This window comes from Rana temporaria, chromosome 9, assembly GCF_905171775.1.
Source record: "Rana temporaria chromosome 9, aRanTem1.1, whole genome shotgun sequence".
NCBI classification, from domain to species: domain Eukaryota; kingdom Metazoa; phylum Chordata; class Amphibia; order Anura; family Ranidae; genus Rana; species Rana temporaria.
Window position 1 is genome coordinate 22,343,128 of NC_053497.1, and position 12,053 is coordinate 22,355,180.

A 12,053-nucleotide genomic window follows, 5' to 3' on the forward strand; every position below is an offset into this window, starting at 1 on the left:
GGAGTCTTCGGACTTCCGACCAATCGGGTCTCAGAACCTACTTTCTGTTTAGCCGGGAGGAGAAGCAACGTCTGTTAGGTCGGGAGGAAGAAGCCCCAGCTCTTCCCTCGGCTAGAGCAAGCAGCAGCAGCCCTACCCCCTCATCCTCGATCCTCGTCATCTCCTACAGCGGTGCAAGTTTGCCCCCCCTCCAAAAATACTGATCACCAGCCCCGCCTCTGCTAATCGGTGTTCCCACTACAGAATGCTGAAGTCTGAGGGCCACACATCACATACCAAAGGGCCACATGCAGCCCTCGGGGTACAGGTTGGGCACCAGGGATTTACATGAATGGAAAGGACTATTGCTTGAAAAAGAATGTCCTTCTTGATTTTCATTATTTGAGTAAAGGAGCTACAGTACCAGATTTCACCACAAGGTGGAGCCATAGTCCTGTAAAATCTGTCACTCCAGTGAGTCTACTGTACAATTATTGACTGGAATACTTGTATGCACATTGGGTTGATCTCAGGAGAATCACACAATTCAGGAATTCAGACAGCTCTAAGGAAATTCTGGGCTTGATTTACTAAAACTAGAGAGTAAATCTGGTGCAGCGATGTATGATGGCCAATCCGGGTCTGGGCGTTCCTAGTTGATTGATCGGCTCTATACGGCGCCTGCGCAATGACGTTCGGCTTCTGTCGGAAAGTCGTGACGCGCAGTATGCCCCGGTCGGAGGAACGTCAATCGACTAGGAACGCCTAGACCCGCAAGAATCATACCGGAAGCTGAGCGATGAAACGGCGATAACGAGGTATGTACGGAAAAAAAAAAAACAGCATACCCGCAATGTAATCAGTCTTCTAAATGTATTGTTAGAATTTTTTTTTAGGGTGAACCTCCACTTTAAATATGGTATAGTGTATAGTGCCTTGAAAAAGTATTCATACCCCTTGAAATCTTCCACGTTTTGTCATGTTACAACCAAAAACATAAATGTATTTTATTGGCATTGTATGTGATAGACCAGCACAAAGTGGCACATAATTGTGAAATTGAAGGAAAATTATAAAATGTTTTTTTTTTATTCAGCCCCCTTTACTCTGATCCCCGTAACTAAAATCTAGTGGAACCAATTGCCTTCAGAAGTCGCCTAATTAGTAAATAGAGTCCACATGTATGGAATTTAATCTCTGTGTAAATAAAGCTGTTCTGTGAAGCCCTCAGAGCTTTATTAGAGGACATTAGTGAACAAACAGCATCAAGAAGGCCAGGGAACACACCAGACAGGTCAGGGATAAAGTTGTGGAGAAGTTTAAAGCAGGGTCAAGTTATAAACCAAATCTCCCAAGCTTTGAACATCTCACGGAGCTCTGTTTAATCCATCATCTGAAAATAGAAAGAGTATGGCACAACTGCAAACCTCCTATCAGGATTCAAGCCAAAGCAGTGTGCAGTACCACGTTTGGCCTGTAGTGGGGGGCGCCGGAGCCTTTTGTAAAAATGCTTGGAAAACTATGGAAATATAGGGCCAGATTCATAAAGACTTACGACGGGCGTATCGGTAGATACGCCGTCGTAAGTCCGAATCCCCGCCGTTGCAACTTTAAGCGTATGCTCAAACTGAGATATGCTTAAATGTTGCTAAGATACGACCGGCGTAAGTATCCTACGCCGTCGTGTCTTAACTGCATATTTACGCTGGCAGCTAGGGGCGTGTACGCTGATTTACGCCTAGAATATGTAAATCAGCAAGATGCGCCGATTCACGAACGTACGCCTGGCCATCGCAGTAAAGATACGCCGTTTACGTAAGGGGTTTTTAGGTGTAAAGATAAACCACCAAAAAGATGGCGCAGCCAATGTTAAGTATGGACGTCGGAACCGCGTCAAATTGTTAACATTTTACGTCGTTTGCGTAACTCGTCTGTGAATGGGGCTGGCTGTAATTTACGTTAACGTCGAAAACATGACGATTTGCCGACGTCATTTGGAGCATGCGCACTGGGATACGTCCACGGACGGCGCATGCGCCGTTCGTTGAAAACGTCAAATACGTGGGGTCGCTAGTATTTTATACGCCCCCAACCAGCCTATTTTAAATTAGGCGGGCTTACGCCGGCCCAGTTACACTGCGCCGCCGCCGTAAGTTACATCGCAAGTTCTTTGTGAATACGGGACCTGCTGCTCTAACTTACGGCGGCGTAGTGTATCTGAGATACGCTATGCCCGCCGAAATCTACCTGAATCTAGTCCACTCCAGCCTTTCTGAGGTTTTCTCTGAGTTCAGCCGAGCTGTCCTCTGGCCTTTCTGGGTGTTTCCGAGGCTCTCCGGCGCCCCCCACCTCTAGCCACCTCTGGCGGTATTGCATGCCATTGAAGTCACTGCAGAACAAATTATTTTCGTTTCCGTTGACTTCTATGGGGAAACTCGCTTTGATTTGCGAGTACTTTGGATTACGAGCGTTCTCCTGGAACGGATTATGCTCGTAATATGAGGTTCAGAGGCGGCTCTTTAATTAAGCGGTCGCCTAAGGCCTCGCACTCACAGGGGCCTCACGGCCGACTAACTTGCCCAATGCATTACCCCAGTTTTGAGGGATGGGGGAACCTAATGCTGCTGTGCTCAGGCAGCATTAAGAGCCCTGACTCAGAAGCGGGGCCGCCAGCATCCCTAACAATCAGTGAATATCGGTGACACCAACCCTTGTGACGTCAGTGACCCAGCATGCCCTCAGTCAATGACGTCACAAGGGGGCGGGTTCACCAAGTGATATCACCCGGTGGCCCCACCCTTTAGTTTTTAAAGAGCAGGATCTGGGGGCCGCCTTGTTAAAGGGGGCTTCCAGATTCCGATAAGCTCCCTCCCCGCAGACCCCCCACAACCATCAGCCAGGGTTGTAGGGAAGAGGCTCTTGTCCTTGAATTATTTTTCCCATCATGGGCGTGAGTGGGGCCCCATTTCAAGTATTGCCTAAGGCCTCACAAAGCCTAGAGCCGCCTCTGATGAGGTTCCACTGTATATCTAGAATCCAGAGGTGATTCATAAGCGTGTTTAGACCAAGCTCAATCGCAAGATCGCACGCTCAGAGGTACGGTTTTTATAAGTTATTTCACATTTAATTAGTTAGGATTAAGTAAGGTAGCGTGGCATTTTCTCCTTCATTTTTACAACACCACACGCCTAATGAGTACGTGATCAGTGCCAGCTGCTGCTCATCTCGTTTTTCTCAGTAATAATAGTAAGTAGCTGGCAAGTTTTTACACACAGAGGGATAGAATGTCGTCTGTATTGCAAAAATCAATAAAGGAAAAAATCTTCCTTTTAAGAAGTGACCATAATAGTACATCTAAAAGCTGTTCATGCTCTTTGTTTGCAGGTGTTTACTGAAATAAAAAGGCTTCAGGAGCTCTTGACCTCGATGGAGATTGGACGTGACGGCAGCGATCCCTGTGCTGGTGCTTTTGCAAGATCGGGCTCCTTTCCGCCAATGTTGGACCTCCTTTCCAGTTTGCAGGATTCAATCCTCAGCCCACAGGAGAACACGGACAAATTTACCGCGTGTGGCTTTCATGTGAATAACCCGGTGTTCGGCAGTGTGCGCCCTTACAGCTACGACGTCTCCCAGAGCGTGGAGGACAAGCCAAGCAGTCTCTGTAGTTTACCTTCTTGTGAAAGTCACAGGACTTTTCAGAGGACTCCGAATGAGCCCGTGGAGAGTGATGAGAGTATTCCTGGTCAGTCCGCTTTCTCTGAGGAACGTCGGTGTGAACTGAGGAGACAGCAGTGTAATCCGGTGCACCGGGGATTACAGTGCCGGAGCACAGCAGCTGCAGCACCCAACCAATCTCAAAGCCCTGTGATTGGACAATGCCATGGCTCTGTGCAAGAGGGGAGCAGCTTGTCGTCATCTGGCTCACAGGGTAGGTTTGCAATGATATTTGTACATAGTGTTCGTGAAATCACAAGTCTTTTTAACCACTTAAGCCCCGGACCTTTAGGCAGCTAAATGCCCAGGCCAGGTTTTGCGATTCGGCACTGCGTCGCTTTAACAGACAATTGCACGGTCGTGCGACGTGGCTCCCAAACAAAATTGGCGTCTTTTTTTCCCCACAAATAGAGCTTTCTTTTGGTGGTATTTGATCACCTCTGCGGTTTTTATTTTTTGCGCTATAAACAAAAATAGAGCGACAATTTTGAAAAAAATGCTATATTTTTTACTTTTTGCTATAATAAATATCCCCCAAAAACATATATAACATTTTTTTTTCCTCCGTTTAGGCCGATACGTATTCTTCTACTTATTTTTGGTAAAAAAAATCGCAACAATCGTTTATCGGTTGGTTTGCGCAAAATTTATAGTGTTTACAAAACAGGGGATAGTTTTTTTTTGCATTTTTATTTATTTATTTTTTTTTACTACTAATGGCGGCGATCAGAGATTTTTTTCGTGACTGCGACATTATGGCGGACACTTCGGACAATTTTGACACATTTTTGGGACAATTGTCATTTTCACAGCAAAAAATGCATTTAAATTGCATTCTTTATTGTGAAAATGACAGTTGCAGTTTGGGAGTTAAACACAGGGAGCGCTGTAACATTTAGGGATCACTGTGTATGTGTTTACTAGTGTAGGGGGGTGTGGCTGTAGGAATGACGTCATCGATCGTGTCTTCCCTATAAATGGGATGACGCGATCGATGCGCCGACACAGTGAAGCACGGGGAAGCTGTGTTTACACACGGCTCTCCCCGTTCTTCAGCTCCGGGGAGCGATCGCGACGGAGCAGCTATAAACGAATAGCCGCGCCGTCGTCCCGGATCGCTCCTTAAGCCACGCGGACCGCCGCATGTACGGGGGGGGGTCCCGATCGGACCCCCGACCCACGTCAAGCAGGGCACGTATATATACGTTGATGTGCCTGCCTGTGCAATTCTGCCGACGTATATGTACATGAGGCGGTCCTTAAGTGGTTAAGGCTCGATTCGATTCACACCTATGCATGTTGCTTTTGAGCGTTTTTGCAATGCTTTTTGCGTTTTTACCGCGATTTGCGTATTTTTTTATTTTTTAGCCATTAATTTTAATTTTTTTACATTTCCTTTAACCGGTTAACGCCCGCCGCATGTACATATACGTCCACAGAATGGCACGTACAGGCATATGGGCGTACATGTACGTCCCCGCCTTTCCACGGGTCGGTGGTCCGATCGGGACCCCCCCCCCCCGGTACATGCGGCGGTCGGTTACCCGCGGGGAGCGATCCGGGATGAGGGCGTGGCTATTCGTTTCTAGCCGCCCCCTCGCGATCGCTCCCCGGAGCTGAAGAACGGGGAGAGCCGTATGTAAACACGGCTTCCCCGTGCTTCACTGTGGCGGCTGCATCGATCGAGTGATCCCTTTTATAGGGAGACTCGATCAATGATGTCAGTCCTACAGCCACACCCCCCTACAGTTGTAAACACACACTAGGTGAACACTAACTCCTTCGGCGCCCCCTGTGGTTAACTCCCAAACTGCAACTGTCATTTTCACAATAAACAATGCAATTTAAATGCATTTTTTGCTGTGAAAAGGACATTGGTCCCAAAAATGTGTCAAAATTGTCCGCAGGCACGAAAAAAATCGCTGATCGCCGCCATTAGTAGTAAAAAAATAAAATAAAACTATCCCCTATTTTGTAAACGCTATAAATTTTGCACAAATCAATCGATAAACGCTTATTGCGATTTTTTTTTTTACCAAAAATAGGTAGAAGAATACGTATTGGCCTAAACTGAGGGAAAAAAATTATATGTTTTTGGGGGATATTTATTATACCAAAAAGTAAAAAATATTGATTTTTTTTCAAAATTCTCGCTCTATTTTTGTTTATAGCGCAAAAAATAAAAACCGCAGAGGAGATCAAATACCACCAAAAGAAAGCTCTATTTGTGGGGAAAAAAGGACGCCAATTTTGTTTGGGAGCCACGTCGCACGACCGCACAATTGTCAGTTAAAGCGACGCAGTGCTGAATCGCAAAACCTGGGCATTTTGCTGCCTAAAGGTCCGGGGCTTAAGTGGTTGACAACCAGCTATAAACAGGTTAAAAAAAACGCAAAATCGCGGTACCTGCGTTTTGGATGCAGGTCCATCGAATTCTATTGCATGCAAAACGCTGCTTTTTGCAGAAAAAAAAAGTCCCTGACCCGTTTCCAAAAATCCAGAGGCACAAAAAAGCATTGATGTGAACATGTTCCATAGGAAACCATGTTAAAAAATATCCCTGCATTTCTGAAAAATGCATCAAAAAAGCATTAGTGTGAATGGAGCCTAAAAGTGAACCTATTTAGTATTTTCATACAAGGCAAAGCAACAGGTTCACTTAGAATCCTTTCACTCTGAGTTGCTTTGCAGGCGCTATAGCGCTAAAAATAGAGCCGCTCCAGTGTGAAAGCCAGAGTGCCCGAGTACAGCGTCCCAGTGCAGGAAAAATGCAGCATGTTCTACTTTCTGGCACTGGAGCTACAAGCACTGGTGTGAATTATTTCATTGAAAACCATATAAGCTACTATCCATGCGAAAAAAACGCACTGAACTGCATGAGGTGTGAACTGGCCCTAATTGTAAAAGTGACCTAACATTGGACATCCTCCCCTCCACCCCAGTCCCCGTTGTACTTATCTCTGGGGTTGCCGATCTGTTGGTACCGTCATAGCTGCTCCAGCGGGGCAAGTTTTTCAAATCCCCACTCTTCTCTGTCAGAATCCATCTGGTCCCTCCTGGAAGCATTGACCGAGAAGAGTGGGGATCTCAAATCGCTGGAGCGGCAGCGGGGATTGTTGACGGCTCAACAACCCTGGGGGTAAGTATAGCAGGGGTTGGGGGTGGGTGGGGAGTTTGTCTGGTGTTTAGTTCATCCCTTTTTTCTGTAAAGGTTAACTAACACTTTAACCACTTCAGCCCCAGAAGGATTTACCCCCTTAATGACCAGGCCATTTTTTGCGATACGGCACTGCGTCGCTTTAACTGACAATTGCGATGTTGTCCCCACAAATAGAGCTTTCTTTTTGTGGTATTTGATCACCTCTGCGGTTTTTATTTTTTGCGCTATAAACAAAAAAGACCAATATTGAAAAAAAGCAATATGCTTTGCTATAATAAATATCCCCAAAAAATTACAAAAAAAAAAAAAACGAATATCTTCCTCAGTTTAGGTATTCTTCTACATATTTTTGGTAAAAAAAATCGCAATAAGCATATATTGATTGATTTGCGCAAAAATTATAGTGTCTAAAAAATAGGGGATAGTTGTATGGAATTTTTATTACAATTAATTTTTTTTACTAGTAAAGGTGGTGATTTTTATCGGGGTTGCAGGGGGACAGATCGGCACTTTTGACACTATTTTGGGACCATTGACATTTATACAGCGAAGAGTGCTAAAAATAGCTGGTAAGGGGTTTTCTGACTGAAGAAGTCTCTGACCCCCTTACTGAAGAAGTCAATGCCCTGACGAAACGCGTCTAGGGGGTGGAGCTTGCGTACTGACGTCATACCGCAGCCATTTTGAGATTTGGATGTTTCAATGGCTTGAAGTTTGCAAAAGCTGATTTTTAAGTGTATCTACGACTTTTTATAATATTAACCACTTGACATGCTCTATTGTTCCGACAGGACGTCATATGACGTCCTGTCATTTAGAGCCGGCGCGCGCGCGCACCCGTTGCGTCACTGGAAACACAGTGCGTGTGCCCCGCGATTGCCCAATAACTGAGCAGGGACGTGGAGCTCTGTGTGTAAACACAGAGCTCCACGTTTTGTCAGTGAGAGAGGAGACCGATCTGTAAAGCCACGTCGCACGACCACGCAATTGTCTGTTAAAGCGACTCAGTGCAGAATCGCAAAACCTGACCTGGGCATTTAGCTGCCTAAAGGTCCGGGGCTTAAGTGGTTAACAATGTATTGACACTCCCAGCAGTTCGCATATGGCAGTGTGAACTGCCGGGCGAGTCAGGTGCGATGCGGGAACCCGCAGTGGATTCGCAAGGTTCCCGCATCGCACAAGTGTGAACCCAGCCTAAAAGAGCATCTCCTCTCACTCCAATGTGATAGCCCGAGGGCTTTTCTCACTGGAGCGGTGCGTTGGCAGGGTGGTAAAAAAAGTCCTGCAAGCTGCATCTTTGCAGCGCTGTATACACCACTTCTAAAGTTCCCCTGCCCATTGAAATCAATGGGCATCACCGCCGACAAAGCGGGCGATTTTAACCCCTTTTCAGCCGCTAGCGGGGGTTAAAAGCGCCCCGCTAGCGCCAGAAAAAAGACGATGAAGAGCCGCTAAAAATATCGGTGCTTTACCGCCAACGCCTCGGTGTGAAAGTAGCCTAATCTTACAAAATCCCTGACTTCTGTGCAAGTGTAATGCCGCGTACACATGGCCGTTTTTCGGCATGAAAAAAAATGACATTTTTCAGCATGTCCAAAAAACAACGTTTTTCCAACTTCATCATTAAAAACGACGTTGCCCACACACCATCGTTTTTGAAAAATGATGAACAAAGCGCGGTGACGTACAACACGTACGACGGCACTCTGAAGGGGAAGTTCTATTCGCCTTGGGACTGCTTTTAGCTGATTTCGTGTTAGTAAAAGACGATTCGCGCTTTTTTGTCTGTTACAGCGTGATGAATGTGCTTACTCAATTAAAGCGGGAGTTCACCCGAAAAACAATTTTTAACCTTAGATTGATGCTCATTTTGTCTAGGGGAATCTGGTAGTTTTTTTAAAATCGAAGCAGTACTTACCGTTTTAGAGAGATCTTCTCCGCCGCTTCCGGGTATGGTCTTCGGGACTGGGTGTTCCTATTTGATTGACAGGCTTCCGACGGTCGCATACATCGCGTCACGAGTAGCCGAAAGAAGCTGAACGTCGGTGCGGCTCTATACTGCGTCTGCGCACCGACGTTGGGCTACTTTAGCCTGTCGGAAGCCTATCAATCAAATAGGAACGCCCAGTCCCGAAGACCATACCCGGAAGAGGCGGAGAAGATCGCTCTCTAAAACGGTAAGTACGGCTTCGATTTTAAAAAAACTACCCGATTCCCCTTGACAAAATGAGCCTCAATCTAATGTTAAAAATTAACTTTTCGGGTGAACCTCCACTTTAAGAACGGTAGTTTTACCAGAACGAGTGCTCCCGTCTCATAACTCGCTTCTGGGCATGCGCGGGTTTAAAACGTCGTTTTAGCCCACACACGATAATTTTTTACAACCCGAAAAACGACATTAAAAAATGCAGCATGTTCGAATTTTTTTTTGGTCGTTTTTCAGAAGCCGAAAAACGATGTGAAGCCCACACACGATCATTTTAAATGAAATTTTTTAAAATGTCATTTTTTTTCATGCCGAAAAAAAAAAACGACCGTGTGTACGCGGCATAAGACTTGTTACTAATATGAAGTTAAAGTGTAGTCACGCTAAATATTGATTTGCTTTCGATTTTTCTTCTGTTGGCTCACTTTACCGTTTTGTAAATTGATAAAAAAGAATTAAAAAAATACAATGAAAATATTTTATATATTTTTTTTAAAAGCATTCTTACATCACAGCATTTCTTCACACCTGCCTAAAACTTTTGCACAGTACTGTGTATATATATATATATATATATATATATATTTTTTTTTCTGCTAGACAGTACATAGCTACTGTGACGTTGAAGATCCCCGTGTGTGAAGTCTTCATAAGTTGCTTAGTTCAGAATTGTATTTTCACTGTGAAGTAGAATGTCGGTGTTGTATGATTGTAAATGGCATCATTCTCCTTCCAGCTATCTCAGTGCCACATCATCAGATCGTCATGAATCCAGCCAAACAGAGATTTGTGGAGCAGCTGGCGCTATATGACCAGGGGAAAATAAACAGCCTCGAACTGTTGTACTCTGGAAACAGTCCAGGTAACCAGCTTTGCAGAGGTCGTCTTCTGGCACACGTCGCTCTTCTCAGATGTTACTCTGATCAAATCCTTACTGCTGCACAGTATTACTTTATATAATGTTGACATATGATAGCCAATATACAGTATTATCTAGGTCATTTAAATGCTTTCCATCTAGATATAATCAGTATTCTTAAAGCAATTGTAAACCTCCCCCCCCCCCCCCCCACAAAAAAAAACCTGCAAGAGAAAGGCATAATGAGCTAGTATGATTAGCATACTAGCTCATTATGAATTACTTACCTTAGATCGAAGCCGTCCTTGTCTCCCCCTCTGGCCGCAGACATCTCTCAGGAAGACGTCACTCTGCACATGCGTGAGGGAGCCGGTGACTTGTCGTTAAGGTTCCCCTATCGAGATGGTTCCTGTAAGGACTGCGCAGGCGCAATCCTTGCCGACGGAAATCTCCGAACCTCGGCCGGTGTATTGTCACATTCTGCTGCCTATCGTAGAATGCTCCGGAAGTCACGTGGCGGCCAACTGCGCATGCACGATGCGTTCCAAACGCAAATGCGATGCGTTCCAATGGATTCACGACAGTACACACCAGTGAAACCTCGTCGGCATCCAGGCTCTTTCCCTAACATCCCCGTGGATTGGAGGATGTTAAAAAAAGAGCCAGGAGGCCGAGCGAGCGGAGCGAGCCGTCCGAGCGAAGCGAGGACGTGAGGCCGACAGGCCACTTTCCTCTAAATCCACGTCGCCCCGGAATGCCGGGTTCGCTGGTGTGTACTGTCGTAAATCTATTAGAACGCATTGCACTTGCGCTTGGAACGCATAACGCATGCGCAGTTGGCCGCCACGTGACTTCCGCAGCATTCTACGATAGGCAGCAGACTGTGACACTACACCGGCATCCAGGCTCATTCCTTAACATCCCAGTGGATTGGAGGATGTTAAAAAAAGAGCCAGGAGGCCGAGCGAGCCATCCGAGCGTCGCCCTGGATGCCGGCCAAGGTTCGGAGATTTCCGTCGGCAAGGATTGCGCCTGCGCAGTCCTTACAGGAACCATCTCGAAAGCCGGAACCATATCGTCAAATCACCGGCATTGAGAAATCCGGCAATCTCAGTGTGCATGCGCCGTAGACAACGGTGTATTCCTTGTGGCAAATATCTCCTGAACCATGTAGATTTTAGGAGATATTGAAACTTCCCACAGAGGGTTTACAACACCTTTAAAATATTGGTGCATAGGGAAAAAAAAAACTCCAAACAAATGTTTGTGTAAAATATATTTTTAGGGAACTTTTTGACATTTTATTTATATTTTTTATGCAGCGTTTGTTCCTTTTTATAATAAATGTAGGTTAGAAGAGGCGATGTTTCCTGAGATCGCTTATAACTGGTCAGCAGTACAGTGCATCTGGAAAGTATTCACAGCGCTTCACTTTTTCCACATTTTGTTATGGTACAGCCTTATTCCAAAATAGATTACTGTATATACTCGAGTATAAGCCGACTTTTTCAGCACATTTTTTGATGCTGAAAAAGCCCCCCTCGGCTTATACTCGAGTATCTCGCTGCAGTCGGCGGCCGTCCATTGTAACAAAGCCCGGCCTCCCCCTCATCCGTGATAGGCTGAACACCAGGGCTCAAGTCTTGCGGGAACGCGTGGGAACGGAGTCCCTGCACTTTTTTCACAGCAGGAACGCAGTTCCTTTTGCAGGACTAGAGCAGCCGAGCCGCCCGAGCCAATCCTTCACTAAGCGCCGATGCCCAGCTCCAGTCACTGTCAGGGGCAGGCGAACCTTAGTAATCCTTTATGTTACTGGCCGCTTCCTGTATATGGATTCATCGGGTAGTGTGCGGGTATTCCGTCACTTCCTCGATGCCGCAATGTCTCCTGGGAGCTTTTGTCATTGTTCCCAGGAGACATTGCGGAGGTCTGCCGCGAGTGATCGTGGGATTTAGAAAGAACTTGCGGTTTAGTAATTATGCATATGAGCGTATCATTTTTTTTTTTGGTGGGGGAGTGGGTCTTGGGTGGGAGTTCCCACACTTTTTTCTCCAGGACTTGACCCCCTGCTGAACACTGATACAATGCTGGGGCCAGTGTTCAGTGTTCCGTCTATCATGGACGAGGAGGAGACG

At 45.9% G+C, this 12,053-nt stretch overlaps 1 protein-coding gene across 1 annotated transcript in view; it reads left to right on the forward strand.

Moving 5' to 3' along the window:
* The window catches only part of IRAK1 (interleukin 1 receptor associated kinase 1), a 106,546-nt gene that overhangs the window by 91,745 nt on the left and 2,748 nt on the right, over positions 1-12,053 (forward strand). The window contains exons 11-12 of the mRNA XM_040322944.1: positions 3,364-3,907; positions 9,796-9,921. Of these exons, the coding sequence (XP_040178878.1) occupies positions 3,364-3,907; positions 9,796-9,921 (670 nt within the window). The remainder of the gene's footprint in view (positions 1-3,363; positions 3,908-9,795; positions 9,922-12,053) is intronic.